We start from the raw sequence: 20,721 nt of genomic DNA, 5'->3' as shown, positions 1-20,721 counted from the left end.
GAGAGTAGAGAGTGGGCTTAGCACATCCCTGAGATGCGCCAGTGTTAATTGTTAGTGAGATGGAGATGTTGCTTTCAATCTGCACAGATTGTGGTCTTCCAATGCATGTTATTCTGTGGAATTTGTGGGCTTTCTCCAGGTCCTCTGGTTTCCTCCCACAGTTCAAAAACATTAATCAAGTAGGTTAATTGATGGCAACACACATAAAAGTTGCTGGTGAACGCAGCAGGCCAGGCAGCATCTCTAGGGAGAGGTACAGTCAACGTACCTCTTCCTAGAGATGCTGCCTGGCCTGCTGCGTTCACCAGCAACTTTTATGTGTGTTGCTTGAAATTCCAGCATCTGCAGATTTCCTCTTGTTTGCGAAGTTAATTGATGGAATGTAATGCCAACGAGTGAGAGGTTTTGCAGCACCAACCAGGGTAGATCTGTGGCTACGCTACAGTGGCACTTCTGCAAATAACTATTGTAATGCGTGGTTATTTAATTTACTGTCACCTGGTCAGTCTGAACCAGTCTGGCCGTTCTCCTCTGACTTCTCACATTAACAAGGAATTTTTGCCCACAGATCTGCCACTCACTGGATTTTTTTTGTTTCTCGCACTATTCTCCGTAAACTCTAGAGACTACTGTGTGTGAAAATCCCAAGAAATCAGCAGTTTCTGAGATATTCAAACCCCGTCTACTACCAATATGCATCCCATAGTCAAAGACACTTAGATCACATTTCTTTCCATGTCATGTCTGTTTGCTTTTATGCATTGAGTTAATGCCACATGATTGGTTGACTGGATATTTATCTTAATGAGCAGATAGACAAGTGCACCTAATAAAGTCACCTCTCAGTGTAGATAGGGTAAATGCAAGTAGGCTTTTTCCACTAGAAGAGGTCATGGGTTAAGGGTGAAATGTGACATATCTAAGGGCAACATGAAGGAGAACTTCTTCACTTAGAGGGTCGTGAGAGTGTGGAACAAGCTGCCAGCGTATTTGGTGAATGACTTGACTTTAACATTTAAGAAGAATTCAGGTACAGATGTCCCCCGCTTTTTGAACGTTCGCTTTACGAAATCTCACTGTTACAAAAGACCTACATTAGTTACCTGTTTTCGCTAACAGAAGGTGTCTTTACTGTTATGAAAAAAGGCAGCGTGCGGAAAAAGTAGTGCACGATAAAAGGCAGCGTGCGCCCTGAGCAGCCGCTCTCCCCCGGATTCGGAACTGCATTCTCGCCAGCATTGCTTAAACACGTGCCTCTGAGCAGCCATTTGCAAGATGAGTTCCAAGGTATCGGAAAAGCCTAAAAGAGCTCGGAAGGGTGTTACACTTAGCGTAAAACTAGACATAATTAAATGTTTCGATCGTGGTGAACGAAGTAAGGACAAAGTAAGTTTGGCTTGTGGAAGTTGACGAAAATGATGTTGAAGAGGTTTTGGCATCCTATGACCAAGAACTGATCAATGAAGAGCTGATGCAATTGGAAGAGGAAAGGATAACAATCGAAACTCAATGTAGTAGTGAACGGACCGAAAGTGAAGTCATCCATGGACTGAACGTGAAGCAACTGCGTGAGATTTTCGCTGCAATGATAAAGTACGACTTTAATTTTGAAAGGGTACGTCGGTTTAGGGCATATTTGTAGGATGGTTTGAGTCCTTAAAAAGAACTGTATGACAGAAAAATGCGCGAGGCTAAGCAGTCAAGCATACTGTTGTTTTTCAAGCCTTCCACACCAGCCACAGCAGATGACAAACCTCGACCTTCGACATTGAGGCAGGCAGTCATAGGAGAAGATGACCTGCCTTCCTGTTGGAAACAGACGACACCCCAGTGTCCCACCACCCCAACCCCCAGGCTGCAGACAGATACCGATCCATGGAGAATGCAGCAGTAGCCGGGACACACCCAGCACATTTTTAAGAAAAAAAGCCGAAATAAACAAGCTAATTAATTAGGTGCCGCCTGGCACGTAAATGTCAGCCCAGATCAGAAGCGATTGCTGATTGCGTTGACATTTATGTGCCGGGCAGCACCTAATTAATTAGCTGACGAAGGGTCTCGGCCTGAAACGTCGAGTGCACCTCTTCCTAGAGATGCTGCCTGGCCTGCTGCGTTCACCAGCAACTTTTATGTGTGTTACCTAATTAATTAGCTTGTTTATTTTGGCTTTTTTCTTAAAGATGTGCTGAGTGCATTCCAGCTACCGCTGTACCACTGCATGCTTCGCGGATCAGTATCGGGTTGCTGCCCAGAGGCTGGGGGCCACTGCACCACCTCAACCTCCGATGACTCAGCCTAACACATCATCATCAGTGTGCTTGGCGCTGTCCCAATTCCGGTAAGTGATATTACACTGTACATTATTTCTACCTTATATCGGCTGTGTATTTTTACGTGTTATTTGATATGATTTGGCAGCTTCATAGCTGAAAGGTTACAGGAGAGCGCTTGCATGAGATTTTCACTACGGAGAACAGTTCAGCAGTGATTGTGGAAAAGTATTTCTACTTTATATAGGCTGTGTATTCATCATATCATTCCTGCTTTTACTATATGTTATTGTTATTTTAGGTTTTATGTGCTACTTGGCATGATTTGGTAGGTTATTTCTGGGTCTGCGAACGCTCACAAATTTTTCCCATATAAATTAATGGTAATTGCTTTACGATATTCCGGCTTACGAACCATTTCATAGGAACACTCTACCTTCGGATCACGGGGAAAACCTGTAAGTACATGGATATGGTCCAGGTGCAGGTCGATGAGACTGGGCAAATTAATATTTTGGCACAAACTAGATGAGCAGAAAGGCCTGTTTCTGTGCTGTAGTGTTCTATGACGATGACTCTGTACGGCTGAGCTACATGAAGAAAGCTGAAGGAATGACAGCCATGAACCATTCACAGGTTGATGAAGTGATCCACTCTTATAGTCATAGTCATAGTTTATTGATCCCGGGGGAAATTGGTTAATTCCACAGCATTTCAATCCTTGGAAAACACCTCAGGAAACAGTGTTCCAGTAATCTGAGATATGTGGTACAGAGAGCATACTCAGTCCTAACATGAACTTCAAATTGCCAAAGCTCCACACTGCTGGGGCTTTGTCTGAGCCTGCTGTAGACAGAGGATGGTCAGGTTGAATTGGTTACTAGTAATTCCATTATTGCTATAGACAGAGGATGGTCAGGTTGACAGAAAACAAATCAGTTGGACGATCGTACACTTTGTGTTCCTATATTAACTCCTTTTTTCAGCAGAAAAACAATGTTTGGATCCCCAAAATTGCATATTGTTTCATACCTCACAACATAAGGAACAATATATGCAACAACACATAGCATTATCATATAGACTGGATACAACAAAAACTTTTATCAAATCCATGTAGCTGTTCTTTCTAAATGGAAGGCTTACCACTGCAGGTGATGGTACATGTATACTGAGCACGGATCGCGGCCGGATCTGATTAACTAAATGACACAGAACCACTCCGTCCATCAAGGCTTCTCCAATTTCTTCAGGTAGATTAATTTTTAGTCTGGATTCAATGTTCTGTTGAACAAGATTCAGTCAGATTTGTAAGAAACACCTGGCTTAAATTTACAACAATCCACCACAGCCCACCAAAATCCAGAGAAGCCTCTGGTGCACATGTTTCACCAGGGCTAAGTAACATTCTACCTGCATGGACATAATCCTCAAAGCTCCCTCAGGGATAGGAGCTGAGCCACACCAATTTAAAAAAATCCTACTGCAGCCCTGCTTTGTGCTTATTCTCAGTTAACACAGATGGCTAAGCCCCAGCAACTTATGGAAGGCCCACTTTGTTTCAAGGACAGGATCTATATCAGCCATAATGAAGTACCTGAGCAAGTCACCCGATGCTGGAGGAACTCAGTGTGTCAGAGGGCATCTATAGAGGGAGACATAAAGTTGACGTTTTGAGTCGAGACCATTCATCTCGACAACAATCAAAGATCTTGCCCAAACCAAGGATAATCAAAATTTTATATATATATATATATATATATATATATATTTTTTTTTTTTCAGACCATGATACATCATCCGGTCTCACTGGTCTGGCTGTGACTCCAGCACATCAAAGGGTGCCACAGTAGTGTAGTGGTTAGTGCAACTCTATTACAGTCTGGGCTGCTGGAGTTCAGAGTTCAATTCCAGCATCACATGTAAGGAGGATGACTGCGTGGGTTTCCTCCAGGCATTCTGCTTTCCTCCCACAGTACTGGTTAATCGGTTCACTGGTCATTGTAAATTGTTCTGTGATTAGGCTACTGTTCACTAGGTGGGTTGCTGGGCAGATTTCTTCAGCCAGAAGGGCCTGTTTTCACACTATATCTCTAAATAAATAAAAAATCATAGTGACTGTGTGATGAATAATTCAGCAGAAAAGTGCTGACGGTAAATTTACGTATAACACTTCAAGTACATTAGTTTCTTTAACACACACAAAAAGCTGAAGGAACTCAGCAAATCAATCGGCATAAATGGAAATGGATAAATAGTTCATGTCTTGGGCTGAGACTCTTCAATGAAAAGTCAAGTCTTTATTCATTTCCAGAGATGCTGCCTGACCTGCTGAGTTCCTCCAGCATTTTGTGAATGGCTCCAGATTTCCAGCATCTGCAGAATCTCTTATGTTTATTATTTTCTTTAACATGTTTTTGAGTTGTATTTTACGTTTCAAAGCACCTAATTCCATAAAGGTGCAATCATGAAGAAGGCATTTCAGAGCCTCTATTTTCAAAGAAGCTTAAGGGGATTTGGCATTGCACCAGATGCTCTAACAAACCTACAGATGCAATGTTGAAAGGCTGCATCATGCCTGCTACGGCAAAGCACAGCAATGCAAGAGGCTGCAGTAATTATTACACATAGCCTAGGTATATCACCACACAAACTTTTCCACCACTGACAGGAGCTGCTGCCTCAAGAAGGCAGCATCTGTCATCAAGGATCCCCACCATTCAGGTCATGTCTTTTTGCTGCTACCATAAGGCAGGAATTACAGCTACTTTCCTTCGACCGTTTGGTTCCTGAACCAACCTGCACAACCCCAATCACTACCTCAGAAGATCAGCACTAACACCACTTTTGCACTGCAATTTTAAAAAAATGTTCCAACTGAAGTCCGACAACAATGGGTTCAACAACAGCTACTTCCCTACAAACATTAAAAAAAGCTTTTTCAAGTATATAAAGAGTAAAAGACAGGTGAGAGTAGATATAGGACCGATAGAAAATGATACTGGAGAAATTGTAATGGGAGATAAGGAGATGGCGGAGGAACTGAATGAGTATTTTGCATCAGTCTTCACTGAGGAAGACATCAGCAGTATACCGAACACTCAAGGGTGGCAGGAAAGAGAAGTGTGCGTAGTCACAATTACGACAGAGAAAGTACTCAGGAAGCTGAATAGTCTAAAGGTAGATAAATCTCCCGGACCAGATGGAATGCGCCCGTGTGTTCTGAAGGAAGTAGCTGTGGAGATTGCGGAGGCATTAGCAATGATCTTTCAAAAGTCGATAGATTCTGGCATGGTTCCAGAGGACTGGAAGATTGCAAATGTCACTCCGCTATTTAAGAAGGGGGCAAGGAAGCAAAAAGGAAATTATAGACCTGTTAGCTTGACATCGGTGGTTGGGAAGTTGTTGGAGTCGATTGTCAAGGATGAGGTTACAGAGTACCTGGAGGCATATGACAAGATAGGCAAACCTGGCATGGATTCCTTAAAGGAAAATCCTGCTTGACAAACCTATTACAATTTTTTGAGGAAATTACCAGTAGGCTAGACAAGGGAGATGCAGTGGATGTTGTATATTTGGATTTTCGGAAGGCCTTTGACAAGGTGCCACACATGAGGCTACTTAACAAGATAAGAGCCCATGGAATTACAGGAAAGTTACATACATGGATAGAGCTTTGGCTGATTGGCAGGAAACAGAGAGTGGGAATAAAGGGATCCTATTCTGGTTGGCTGCTGGTTACCAGTGGTGTTCCACAGGGATCAGTGTTGGGGCCGCTTCTTTTTACATTGTACATCAACAATTTGGATTATGGAATAGATGGCTTTGTGGCTAAGTTTGCTGTCAATACGAAGATAGGTGGAGGGGCCGGTAGTGCTGAGGAAACGGACAGTCTGCAGAGAGACTTGGATAGATTGGAAGAATGGGCAGAGAAGTGGCAAATGAAATACAATGTGGGAAAGTGTATGGTTATGCACTCTGGCAGAAGAAATAAATGGGCAGTCTATTACTTAAATGGGGAAAGAATTCAAAGTTCTGAGATGCAACGGGACTTGGGAGTCCTCATACAAGATACCCTTAAGGTTAACCTCCAGGTTGAGTTGGTAGTGAAGAAGGTGAATGCAATGTTGGCATTCATTTCTAGAGGAATAGAGTATAGGAGCAGGGATGTGATGTTGAGGCTCTATAAGGCGCTGGTGAGACCTCACTTGGAGTACTGTGGGCAATTTTGGTCTCCTTATTTAAGAAAGGATGTGCTGACGTTGGAGAGGGTACAGAGAAGATTTACTAGAATGATTCCGGGAATGAGGGGGTTAACATATGAGGAACGTTTGTCCGCTCTTGGACTGTATTCCTAGGAGTTTAGAAGAATGAGGGGAGACCTCATAGAAACATTTCGAATGTTGAAAGGCATGGACAGAGTGGATGTGGCAAAGTTGTTTCCCATGATGGGGGAGTCTAGTACCAGAGGGCATGACTTAAGGATTGAAGGGTGCCCATTCAGAACAGAAATGCCAAGAAATTTTTTTAGTCAGAGGGTGGTGAATCTATGGAATTTGTTGCCATGGGCAGCAGTGGAGGCCAAGTCATTGGGTGCATTTAAGGCAGAGATTGATCGGTATCTGAGTAGCCAGGGCATCAAAGGTTATGGTGAGAAGGCGGGGGAGTAGGACTAAATGGGAGAATGGATTAGCTCGTAATAAAACGGCGGAGCAGACTCGATGGGCCGAATGGCCGACTTGTGCTCCTTTGTCTTATGATCTAAAACATTAGGTTCTTGAAAGACCTGTACACCTAAACCCTGCCCCAGCAACAGAACACTACAGACCGCCTCTTACACTACCACTAACTTGTCTCTAATTGTCTTTTTTTGCACTGTTTTTCTCGCTTTTCACTGTATTGTGTAATTTATGTATTATTTACATTCTGTGTGTTTTCTGCACCATGTCTGTGATGCTGCTGAAAGCAAGTACGACACATGACAATAGACTTGATCTTAGTACATTTGCATATTCACAGCTTCATAGCTTGAACAAAAATACTGGTAGATGGGGCAGCATCAGCACCTCACCTCCCGGAGCTGTTCTATATGTTCCTTTTCCTCTCTCATCTGCTCCATTTTTCTACGGATGGTAAATTGAGGATCCAAGGAGTCGATATGCCGCAATGACCTGAAGAAAGCTGTTAAAAACAGAAGAGGTAAAGCTTCAGGTTACTATGCAACCTGCCACAATCCCTGCTTCCTGATAATATTCTCTCTACCTTCGATGTGCTTGGCTGAGCGTAATTCATTCTGTTTGGGCTTCCTTTTTTAACACAGTTAAACCACTTCCAAATAAAGTACTGAATATATTTCAATCACCAGCCTTTTTCGCTATCCCGTTAGTTCAACCATCTTTTCCAGATCCAGACTCTGCACCTGCTGATGCAAATTCCTGATTATTTACTCTCTTCGCGAATCCATAACTTTCCAATATCTCCGATCATTTGAAACTGCAGAAGCTGAAGCAATTCTTTCCTCACAATAATATTTTAGTATGAATGAATGAAGTAAAGACATGCAGAACTGAAGATGGAACTTATGAAATGACACCAATAGTTTTCCATCAACCACCTCAACTGGAAAAGATTGATAAATGGTCCAAAGAAATCCCACATCCTCTTAAAGGAAGTTTGAAGACCTGTACTGATCTTTAATATATTAAGAACATATACAAACTGCACCGACATGATGGCATCCACATTTTGGCTACTATGTTGTCTTCTTGGCAAATCAGACACCTGACTAATGCAGTTGATGAAATGGGAAATGATAAACAAAATATACAAACAACAGGAATTCTGCAGATGCTGGAAATTGAAGCAACACACATCAAAGTTGCTGGTGAACACAGCAGGCCAGGCAGCATCTCTAGGAAGAGGTACAGTCGACGTTTCAGGCCGAGACCCTTCGTCAGGACTAACTGAAGGAAGAGTTAGTAAGAGATTTTACTTTGATGTGTGTTGCTTAACAAAATATACAAGTTGGTTGGAATAACAGGCCCCAATACAGACTAACTGGAAGAAAGTGAGGATGTTTCTGAATATGAGGAATGCTGCAGGACAGTATGATTATGCTATTCAAGAGTTCAGGGAATAAATGAAAGTAGCATATAAGACTCAGCATAGGGTCCCTTGAAATCAACTTTTATTGAAGCCAGATGATGCCAAAATGGTGAAGCTGACAAAACTGAATTGGACTGAAGCAGCTGTTCCACTCAGTACAGTGTGCTAGTGCAAACCACCACACATGTGAAACGGGATATTGAAATCCAAATAATATCACTACAGGTGGTCAACAGTCTGTTCTTGCTAGTCAACAGCCAACACCTATTAACCAAAAGGAGGAGGAGGCTGAAATTCACTGTATACACCTCAACAATTTCAGTCTGAGCCACACCCACAGCTCCGATGCCAATCCCCTCAAATGTCTTTCTTGTGGTGAAAAAGGACATTGTGTTAAAAGTTGTTGGGATAGCATACAAGGTGGAGAACAGGAATAAGATCAACAGGTCCAATCCTTTGCCTCAAAATCCTCTGGTCTTATAATACTGTTTGAACAAATAAATAAGAATGAAATAGATGTATTTTGAATTCAATCACAATGAAGTCTTCCTTGCCTTGATGGAGCAAAAACTAGATGGCTTAAATGTAAACTTACTGATTAGGAATGGGAATGAATGTGCTGAATTCTGGTTAGACTATGATGACCATAACTGTGCAAATAATAATACGCCATGAAGTTGCAAGTCATTACAGGGAAACACTTCTATTGAATCTAGATCTGATTCTGTACACCGGCAACTCCACAAGGATTGAGGGAGGAATTCGAATGGCCGGATTCTGAAACTGAAGTGCTGGCAAAAGCATGACCCTTAGTACCTCTGTGCAATAGACCGAACTGACAGCTCCCACTGAAGCCAGTAAGCTGGCAGAAGGAAGATCAGCTAATATCTACACTGATTCTCAATATACTTTTGGAATTGTTCATTATTTTGGAAACTTATGGAGACAAAGGGGATTTCTTATGGCTGTAGGAATTCCAATCAAGAATGTCTATAAGACTATAATATACAGGAGCAGGACTAGGCCATTTGGCCCATCGAGTCTGCTTCGAGTCTACCACTTCATCATGGCTGATACAATTTCCTCTCAGCCCCACTCTCTTGCCTTCTCACCATATCCCTTCATGTCCTGACTAATCAAGAATCTATCAACCTCCCTTAAATATACATAAAGACTTGGCCTCCAAGGCTGCCTGTGGCAAAGAATTCTACTGATTCACCATTCTCTGACTAAAGAAATTCCTCATCTCTGTTCTAAATTCTCCCACCATAGGAAACATTCTCTCAAACATCCAAGGCCTATTAAGACCTTTCAACATTCAAAAGATTTCAATGAGGTCACCCATCATTCTTCTGAACCCTAGAGAATACAGGCCCAGACCCATCAAATGCTCTCCATATGACAAGCTATTCAATCCTGAAATCATTTTTGTGAACCTCCTTTGAACCCTCTCCAGTTTCAGCACATCCTTTCTAAGATAAGGCGCCTGAAACTGCTCACAATACACCAGGTGAGGCCTCACTAGTGTTTTATAAAGTCTCAACATTACGTCCTTGCTTTTATATTCTAGTCCAGGCTGTGAGGAAACAATATGATTTGGTGATATGAGTCAGCTTCACCGTTCCTCATTCCCTGTCACGGCCACTGTTGAGCTTGAACGCACGCGAGGTCATTATGCACACGCCATCCATGTCAGCGCGGGAACAAGATCAACTCAAGCTTGCAAATGACGACGGGCTGAAAAGTATGTTTGACATAACATCTCTGCCGGCAGCCTGGATCAAAGTCAAGGCTAAATAGCCTGAGATACTCACAAAAGCGCCGAAAACGTTGCTTCCATTTCCAACATATCTCTGCAATGAATACAACGAAAACTAAATTGCGGAATAGACTGGACATAAGGAACTCCCTTCTAGTATCGCTGGCTCCCATCACCCCTCGATGGCACCGTCTTGTTGCAGGGAAACAAGCCCAGGGCTCCCACTGATTCAGCAATATTGGTGTGTTGCAATGATTTTGTATGTTCATATGGGGAAAATATGTGCTGTGTGTTAATGTCCAAACATTACTTAAAATATTATGATGCTATGGACTTATAAGTGACTTATAATTCACTTATCACTATATTCATGTGAGGAAAATATGCGGTGTGTTTAATATCAAATTTGTTAGCTAAACCCTTTTAGAAACAAAATTGAGTGTAGTAGCCACTTATCACCTATATTCCAGTCGTGATTAACACCACCCCCACCGAACAGAATCGCCAAAACGATTTGTAGAAAAAAATCGGCACGTACACGCATACGCACTGGTGCCCGCGCAAGGCTTCATGGTCACGGTAGTCTTTCTCGGGGTAAACACAACGTATTTGACAGCTACTCTTGTCCGTTGGCAATGCTACCCCCGCCTCTCCCCCACCCCCCGTCGGCCGGTCCGCGACGCAAAAGAGGTTGTTCCAGTCCTCTTGCAATGAATGCTAACATTGCATTTGCCTTCCTCACCACTGGCTCAGCCTGCAATGAACCTTTAGGGAATCCTGCACAAGGACTCCCAAGTCCCTTTGCACCTCAGCTTTTGTCTTTTCTCTCCATTTAGAAAACAATCAACCCTTTCACTTCTTCTACCAAAGTGCATGACCATACACATCCTGACACTGTATTCTATCTGCCACTTCTTTGCACAATCTCCTAATCTGTCTAAGTGCTTCCTCTTCCTCAAAACTACCTGCTCCTTCACCTACCCTTGTAATGTCTACAAACTTTGCAACAAAGTCATCAATTCGTCATCCAAGTCATTGATACATAATGTGAAAAGAAGTGGTCCCAACACAGTATCTTTCCTGTAGTACCATGGGCTGTTAACTTGTTCAGCAGCCTCATACGTGGCACCTTGTTAAAGGCCTCCTAAAATTCCAAGTACACAACATCAACCAATTCTCCTTTGACAATCCTACTTATTATTTCTTTGAATCCATCAGCTTTGTCATGCAAGATTTTCTCATAAGGAAACCATGCTGACTACAGCCTATTTTATCATGTATTTTTTCTAATTTATCCAATGATACAATCTTAACAATCGATTCCAACATCTTCCCCACCACTGAGGTCAGACTAATTGGCCTATAATTTCCTTTCTTCTGCCCCTCTCCTTTCTTGAAGGGTGGAGTGGCATTTGCAATTTTTCAGTCTTCCAGAACCATTCCAGAATCTAGTGATCATTACTTATGCCTCCACAACCCGTTCAGCCACATCTTTCTGAACTCTGGGATGTACACCATCTGGTCCAGGTGACTTATCTACCTTCAGACCTTTCAGTTTCCCAAGAATCTTCACCCCAGTAATGGTAACTTCACACATTTCATGACTCCTGACGCCTAGAACATTCACCACACTGCTAGTGTCTTCCACAGTGAAGACTGATGCAAAATACTTACCTAGTTTGTCTGCCATTTCCCTGTCGCCCATTACTACCTCTCTAGCATTGTTTTCTAGTCCAATATCCACTCTCGCCTCTCTTTTACTCTTTTTTTAATCTGAAGAAACTTTTGATATTATTTGCTTGCTTACTTCTGTATTCCACCTTTCACTTCTTACTGACTTTTTTAGATGCCTTCTTTTGGTTTTTAAAAGCTTCCCATCTTCTAACTTCCCACTAATTTTTGCTCTATTATATGCCTTTCTTTGGCTTTTATGTTGGCTTTGCTTCTCTTGTTAGCCACGCTTGTGTCATCTTGCCTTTAGAATACTTCTTCCTCTTGGGGATATATATATATATATCATGTGCCTTCCAAATTGTTCCCAGAAATTCCAACCATTGCTGCCCTGCCATTATCCCTGCCGGTGTTCTTTTGAAATCAAATTTGGCCAACTCCTCTCTCATACCTCTGTAGTTTGCATTATTCCACTTTAATATTGATACATATGACCTCAGCTTCTCCTTCTCAAATTTCAGGATGAATTAGATCATATTATGATCACCTGCCCCTAAGAGCTCTTTCACCTTAAGCGCTCAAATAAATTTCAGTTCATTGTACAACACCCAATCCAGAATAGCTGATCCCATAGTGGACTCAACCACAAGCTGCTCTAAAAACCATCTTGCAGGTATTCTAAAAATTCCCCCTCTGGAATCCATCACCAACCAGATTTTCCTAATCTGCCATGACTACTGCAACAAAGGATGTATTTTCTATCTCCCATTGTAATTTGTAGACCACATCCTTACTACTTTTGGGGGTCTGTAGGTAACTCTCATCAGGGTCTTTTAACCTTTATAGTTCTTTAGCTCTATTCACAATGATTCAACACCTTCTGACCCTATGTCACGACTTTCTAATGATTTGACTTCATTTCATTGTTTGCCAACAGAGCAACACCACCTCCTCTGCATTCCTACCTGTTCTTTTGATACAATGTGTATTCTTGGACATTAAGTTCCCAACTATAATCTTCTTTCAGCCATGATTCAGTGATGCCTTCAACATCATACATGCCAATCTGTAACTGTGCTACAAGTTCATCTCCTTTATTCTGTATACTGCACACATTCAGACAATACCTTCTGGCCTGTATTCACTCCTTCCGATTATGTCCGCTTTTTACACTCATCCTGTTGACTGCAATTTTGTCCAAATAGTACAAGAACTCATGAATGTCATAAATTGCTGTTAGAAGTGGCTGTATTAAAAAGTAAAAGCCACTCCAGAATGACTACAATGGAAAGCCATGGAAGGCATTCACAGATGTAACTACAATATGGGAATGAGTAAAAGAAATAAAAGAAGTCAAAAAGGCCAAAGAATTAGAAATTGCACTGAGAACCTACGCAGTGAACATGACAACTGACTCTATCACAGATGAACATACAGGATAATCGAGAGATGCAAGCTCAATGCTGTAACCAGGAAAAGTGTTCTGGATGGAGAATGGTGGGAGATTAAATTGCAATGGAGCATGGAGATGTGGCAATAGTCATAGACTCGTAGTCCCAACTGCGTTGCTTCCTTATCTGACACAGCAGATACATTCCCTCGGACATATTGGAGTAGAAAAAAAAATCAAAAGACTCTCCCATTGGTAATGGAATCCAAAGTTCAGGGCACAAGCTCTAGAAATGTTTGAAAAAACATGACATGAGAGAAATAAAACCCTGGAGCAACAGAAAACCTCCCACAATTAAGTGCTCCTGCCCAACCTGGTAAAGTCTTACAAGTTGACTACAGTACTTAAAGTGTCAAGGATATTCAGACATACTGCACTAGTAACAATGGATAAGTATTCAAGATGGGTGGAAGCTATTCTTGTAAGGCGAGACACTGCCACACACACAGCCAAAACTCTGATTAAGGACTATATTCTAGATGGGGATTGCCATGTCACATCGACTCTGAACACGAAACACATTTAATTGGGAGTGTTTAGAACACTGAACTGGTGAACATCAAGCTGTGCACCACAGGAGTGTTTAGAACATAGAACTGTTCACCACAGGAGTGTTTAGAACATAGAACTGTGCACCACAGGAGTGTTTAGATCATAGAACTGTGCACCACAGGTGTGTTTAGAACATAGAACTGTACACCATAGGTGTGTTTAGAATGTAGAACTGTGCACCATAGGTGTGTTTAGAACATAGAACTGTGCACCTTTCGGCCTACAATGTTGGGCCAAACCAAATAAAGTAGTTATCAAATAGCCAACTAGACTAATCTCTTCTGCTACAAATGGTCCGTATCCTTCCATTTCCCTCACATACGTGTGCCTGTCTGAACATTTCTTCGAAGTCCCTAATGTTTCTGCCTCTATCACCACCCCAGGCACCCACCACTCTCTTCTCATCTCCTTTCAAATGACCCCTCTCACCTTAAATGCAAGCCCTCTGGTATTATACATTTCAAACCTGGGAAAAGATATTGTCCTTCCACTCTATCTATGCCTCTCATAATCTAATAAACTTCTATCAGATCTCCCCTCAGCCCCTGCCGCTCCAGAGAAAACAAACAAAGTTTGTCTAACCTCTCCTGAGAGCACATGTCCTCTAATCCAGGCAACATGCTGGTAAACCTCTTCTGCTTCTTGACCAGAAATATATGTAATATTCCAGATGCAGCCTAACGAGAGTTTTATACTTTCAGGGAGTTATGAACTTGAATTCCAAGATCTCACTGCTCATCAACACTTAAAGGTCTTGCCCTTAACGGTGTAACGTCTCTTTACTAAGATGTATCACTTTACCTTTGGCAGGTTAAACTCCATCTGCCATTTCACTGCCCATATATGCAACTAATTCTTTGCCAGTTTTCATGATTTTATAAGCCTCTGTAAGTTTACCCCTCGGTCTCTTTAGGTTTAGAGCAAACAATCTCAGATTACTCTGCTATCTTATTGTGGGAGAGCGTGCCACAGTAATCCTTAATCCTTGATCTTTACTAAGTCACCATACTAATGACCCTCATGAACTCCTTCTACATCACCTTTCTCCTATGAAACCTGATTCTTAGATCCCATTCCATTCTCTGATATCACCATGTCTCAAACCTTTTCGCAATACAGGAGCCTTGTGCATCAGAATAAATGCCTGACAGATGAAGAGAGTGGCAGTTCTGCACTCTACTGTCTGTTCAGGTCCTTGGACGAGCGAGGGTGTCATAAAGGAAGAACTTGGTTGTGACTGCTAACTGCATCAAGGTGGTGACAACACATCCAAATCTTATCATCCAACAGTATTGAGTGACTACAATAAAATTTGTTATTTTCTCACAAGCCTTGCCATACTCTTAAGTCTAAAGTTGGCCTCATCTATTGAAGAGCAGCTCGAGTCAACATTACAGTATTTTCTGTTTTTATTTAATGTTGTAGGGCAGAATATGGCAAATATTTTGATATGCAGCAAAGGACAACCATGCAACCAAGGGATGAGGTGACAATGAAGACAAATGGAATAGACAGAGGGATAGATGTGGAAAGAAAGAGAAAAAGATGTGTAAACTACCCAGGATGGAACAGAATACTGTTGCCACTAGAACCTGGAGTAAAAGGGAATTCCAGAAATGCCCAGCAGGTCAAGCAGAGAAAACCTGTGGCAAGAGGAACTGAGTTTATGACAACTGCCAAAAAGTAAACAAAAAAAACCCTGCAGAAGTTGGATGTTTAAATCAAAAACAAAGTGCCAGAACTACACAGATGGACACATAACATCTACAGAGAAACAAAAGATAACTGGAGCATCTCAACCTCACAATACACCCGGATGGAAGACAAGATACAGTTTCCCAACCTTACACTGGGCTCTGTTGGAACAGTGCAGCAGGCTACAGAAAGACGGTTCAGAGTGGAGGCAAGATGGAAAATTGAAGTAACAAGAAATATGAAGATAGGGTCACTACTGTAAACTGAACACAAGTGGTGCTTAAAACAACTGCTGCTCAGAATGTCCCAGCTATCCTCTGGCACTTCAAAAATGGCAGTGTTCTCATATTTCCTTACAACAATAGAGAAGGCCTTTCTGCCTATTGGGTTTTATGCTAGCACTTCCTCCATTTATTTCCCTGTAATCTATTTTCTTCCACAACACTCCTACCACTCACCTGCATACTGGACCAATTTACAGTGGCTACTTAAGCCACCAACTTTGGGATGTGGGAGAAAATTGGGGCACCTGGATGAAAGCCCACACAGTTCCAGGGAGAAGATGCAAACTCCATACAGACTATGTCAGAGGTCAGCCGTGAACCCAGCTCACTGGAGCTGTGAGACAGATACCCTATCTCCCTGAAACATTGATAACATTGCTTAATCAGATACACTCTGCTAAATGACATTAGTTCTACCCTAACATCACCAATCTCCAAACCAATTAACTTCATTTGGCAGTGACACTGATACTTGTAGTTTTTCAACTTCCTTGATTTTAAACCTAATCTAAGATTATATGTGCAGTTTAATGTATATTAGAAAATTCAAGTACTAAATTGGATTCAGAATCGGATCAATGTAGGCCAGTGATGCTGACATCAGAAGTGGGAAGGTATTAGGAACTGGAGATATGAGTATTTGGATAGACATGGACTGATTTGGGATAGTCAACATAGCTATAAGGTGTGGTAGGTTGTGACTAACCAATCTTATACAGGTTTTCAAGGAAGTTACCAGGAAAGTGAATGAAGGCAAGGCACTGGATGTTGTTTTGTGGACTTCAGCAAGGCACTTGACAAGGTCCTACGTGGGATCCTGGTCAAGAAGGTTCAGTGGCTTGGCATTCAAGATGAAGTAGTAAATTGGATTAGACATTGGCTTTGTGGAAGAAGCCAGGGAGTGGTAGTAGAGGGTTGCCTCTCTGACTGGAGGCCTGTGACCACTACAGTGCCGCAGGGATTGGTGCTGGGTCCATTGCTGTTTGTCATCTATATCAATGATCTGGATGATAATGTGGTTAACTGGATCAGCAAATTTGCGAGTGTAGTGGACAGCGAGGAAAACTGTTAAAGCTTGTAGTGGGATCTAGACAACCTGGGAAAATGGGCTGAAAAATAGCTGGTGGAATTTAATGCAGACAAGTGTGATGTCTGGCACTTTGCTAGGACGAACCATGGTAGGTTTTACATAGTGAAGAGTAGGGCACTGATGAATGCAGTAGAATAAAGAAATCTGGAAATCAGGTCCATAATTTATTGAAAGTGGTGTCATGGGTAGATAGAGTCGTAAAGAAAGCTTCTGGCACATTGACCTTCATAAATCAAATTATTGAGTACAGGAGACGTTATAGTGAAGACCGAAAGATAAAATTTACAAGGATGTTGCCAGGGCTGAAGGACATGAGTAAGAGGAAAGATTCTATGTTCCAAGGAACGTAGAAGACTGAGGGGAGATTTGCAAAATTACAAAATTATACAATTTTACAAGTATACAAAATTACGGAGGTGTATAGAATGCAGCTTTTTCCACAGAGGTTAGGTGGGACTCAAACTTTTCAGCTTTCACCCTTAACCTGTGACCTCTAGTTGAAGGGTAATGTGTGAGGAAACTTCTTCACTCAAATGGTCGTGACAGTGTAGGAATGAGCGCAAGTGGTGCATGCAAGCACAATTTCAATGCTAAAGAAAAGTTTCAATTGGCACATGGATATGGAGGGCTATGGTCCGGGTACAGGTCAGTGAGAGTAGGCAATTTAGGGAGTAGGTTTAGCCCAGACTAGATGGGCCAAAGGGCCTGTTTCTGTGCTGTATTCTATGATTCTCTAATGAAGGGTAATGATTTGAGAAGTGCTTTGATGATGGTTAGTTTGTCATTAGTACAGATCCATGGTGGTCAGCACTTGGGCTTTTAACAATGAACTAAGTTTAGATCTAAATGTAGAGACATAGAAAAGAAATCTGCAGATGATAGAAAATCTGGCTATGAAAGGACGTCTGGTCAGTTGTGTAGAAAGTTGACAAAGGGAATTTAATATGCAGTAATGGGAGGTAAAGCATTTACAGAGGTGTTAAAAGGCAAAGAGTTTAAGAAACTGAGAGCTGTGGAGCGATTAAAAATCCCCAAGGCAGCTTCAGGTCAATAAGGTGATTACAAAGCCATGCAGGTTTCTTTATTAATCAAATAATGGAATATAAGAGCAGGAAATATTGCAGCCACCTTTTATAGCACTAGTTAGTCTATAGTTGAGTACTGTGTAGTTCTCATCGCATTACAGGACAGTGTGACTGCACCCGAGAGGATGCTGAGGTTTGCCAGGATGTTACCATACCGAAAATTAATAGCTGTGAGGAATGACTGGAAAAATTGAGATTGTTTTCCTTCAGGACAGAGAATGCCAAGAGGCAACTTCACTAAAGTATAAAAAATGATGAAGGGCTTAAATAGAACTAACAGAAAGGTAGCAGAACCCAGGAACAGAGTGGAGGGGGAGTGCGAAATATGCTTTTCAGAGTGGTGAGGTCTGGGATTCACTGCCGGAAGAGAGGGGTTGACAGAAATCCTTGTCTATTTAGGCTAGTGTTAAACAGGCAGCTCATCTAGGAGAACGAAAACTAATCTCAGACCTGGCTGCCTTGTGTCTGTACCCACTCATCGGGAAGGCTTCGGAAGTAAACCCCGAGGGACAAATCCAGGGCTGGAGTCTCTAAGGCAGTCTACATTGTATTCAACGCTGACTAACAACTCCTGTGACACCGCTGGTACCAAACTGTGTTCGTCTCTACTGTTACTTTGGGTTGATCAGATATGTGGAGAAGGGGAGCTTAATACATGGGCAACAGCTTGCTCTCTATATCGCACTGCCCAGGCTTGCGTATCTGGACAGTCAGGACGAAATATCCATGGTCAAGTCTGACTGATGGAAGCCACACACACTCAGGGTTGGACGGTGGGGTTAGGCTAGGATTAGATGGTGGGGTTAGATTAGGGCTGGATGTTGGGGTTAGGTTAGTGCTGGACGGTGGGGTTAAATTAGTGCTGGACGCTGGTGTTAGATTAGGGCTGGACGCTGGAGTTAGATTAGGGCTGGACGCTGGGGGTTAGATTAGGGCTGGACGCTGGGGGTTAGATTAGGGCTGGACGGTGGAGTTAGGTTAGTGCAGGACGGTGGGGTTAGATTAGTGCTGGACGGTGGGGTTAGGTTAAGGCTGGACGGTGGGGTTAGGTTAGTGCTGTATGGTGGGGTTAGGTTAGTGCTGTACGGTGGGGTTAGGTTAGTGCTAGACGGTGGGGTTAGATTACGGCTGTGCAGAGGGGTTGGATTAGTGCTGGACGGAGGGGTTAGATTGGGGCTGGACGGTGGGGATTAGATTAGGGCTGGACGGTGGGTTTAGGTTAGAGCAGCACGGGGGGTTAGTTTAGTGCTGGACAGTGGGGATAAGTTCGTGCTGGATGGTGGGGTGAGGTTAGGGCTGGACGGTGGGGCTAGGTTAGGGCAGGACGGTGGAATTAGAGTAGGTTTGTACGGTGGGGTTAGATTAGGGCAGGACGGTGGGTTATATTTGGGCAGGACGATGGGTTGTTTTTGGGCAGGACGGTGGGGTTATGATAGGGCAGGACGGTGGGGTTAGGGTAGGGCAGGACGGTGGGGGTTAGGATAGGGCTGGACGGTGGGGTTCGGTTAGGGCTGGACGGTGGGGTTAGGTTACGGCTGGACGGAGGGGTTAGGTTAGGGCTGGATGGTGGGTTTATATTAGGTCTGGACGGTGGGGTTAGATTAGGTCTGGACGGTGGGGTTAGATTAGGTCTGGACGGTGGGGTTAGATTAGGTCTGGACGGTGGGGTTAGATTTGGGCAGGACGGTGGGGTTAGGTTAGGGCAGGACGGTGGGGTTAGGTTAGTGCTGGATGGTGGGGTTAGATTAGGGCTGGACGGTGGGGTTAGGTTCATGCTGGATGGTGGGGTTAGGTTAGGGCTGGACGGTGGCGTTAGGTTAGGGCTGGACAGTGGACTTAGATTAGGGCTGGACGATGGGGTTAGATTACGGCTGTGCAGTAGGGTTAGATTAGGGCTGTGTGGTGGGGTTAAATTAGGGCTGTGCAGTGGGGTTGGATTAGGGCTGGACGGTGGGGTTAGATCAGGTCTGGACGGTGGGGTTAGGTTCGTGCTGGATGGTGGGGTTAGGTTAGGGCTGGACGGTGGCGTTAGGTTAGGGCTGGACAGTGGATTTAGATTAGGGCTGGACGATGGGGTTAGATTACGGCTGTGCAGTGGGGTTAGATTAGGGCTGTGTGGTGGGGTTAAATTAGGGCTGTGTGGTGGGGTTGGATTAGGGCTGGACGGTGGGGTTAGATTATTGCTGGTTGATGGGGTTAGATCAAGTCTGGACGGTGGGATTAGATTTGGGCAGGACGGTGGGGTTAGATTAGTGCTGGACGGTGGGGTTAGATTAGGGCTGGAAGATGGGGTTAGATTTGGACAGGACGGTGGGTTAGATTAGGGCTGGACGCTGGGGTTAGAGTTGGGTAGGACGGTGGGGTTACATTAGTGCTGGACGGTGGCGTTAGATTAGGGCAGGACGGTGGGGTTAGATTATGGCTGTGCTGTGGGGTTGGATTAGGGCTGTGTGGTGGGGGTTAGATTAGTGCTGGACGGTGGGGTGAGGTTAGGGCAGGACGGTGGATTAGAGTAGGTTTGTACGGTGGGGTTAGATTAGGGCAGGATGGTGGGTTGTTTTTGGGCAGGACGGTGGGGTTAGGGTAGGGCAGGACGGTGGGGTTAGGATAGGGCTGGACGGTGGGGTTCGGTTAGGGCTGGACGGTGGGGTTAGGTTACAGCTGGACGGAGGGGTTAGGTTAGGGCTGGATGGTTGGTTTATATTAGGTCTGGACAGTGGGGTTAGATTAGGTCTGGACGGTGGGGTTAGATTAGGTCTG

The 20,721-nt window shown here is 43.4% G+C and overlaps 1 protein-coding gene across 13 annotated transcripts in view; it reads right to left on the bottom strand.

The window, feature by feature from the left end:
• Positions 1-20,721, bottom strand: part of lrch1 (leucine-rich repeats and calponin homology (CH) domain containing 1) — a 397,317-nt gene that overhangs the window by 67,035 nt on the left and 309,561 nt on the right. For 10 of the 13 annotated variants that reach the window (XR_011886381.1, XR_011886379.1, XR_011886383.1 and 7 more), the window contains 2 exons: positions 7,342-7,451; positions 3,417-3,554 (listed from right to left, as the gene is read on the bottom strand). The exons of 1 other annotated variant lie outside the window; for it this stretch is intronic. Coding sequence is in view for 5 of the 12 variants with exons in the window: in XM_072260922.1 (XP_072117023.1) it covers positions 3,417-3,554; positions 7,342-7,451 (248 nt within the window). In the remaining 7 variants the exon portion in view is untranslated. Of the gene's footprint in view, positions 1-3,416; positions 3,555-7,341; positions 7,452-20,721 lie in introns of those variants that run through there. 2 more of the 13 variants (XM_072260926.1, XM_072260929.1) reach the window with 2 other exon arrangements.

This window comes from Mobula birostris, chromosome 6, assembly GCF_030028105.1.
Source record: "Mobula birostris isolate sMobBir1 chromosome 6, sMobBir1.hap1, whole genome shotgun sequence".
NCBI classification, from domain to species: Eukaryota; Metazoa; Chordata; class Chondrichthyes; order Myliobatiformes; family Myliobatidae; genus Mobula; species Mobula birostris.
This window is presented reverse-complemented; position numbering and strand designations above follow the sequence as displayed.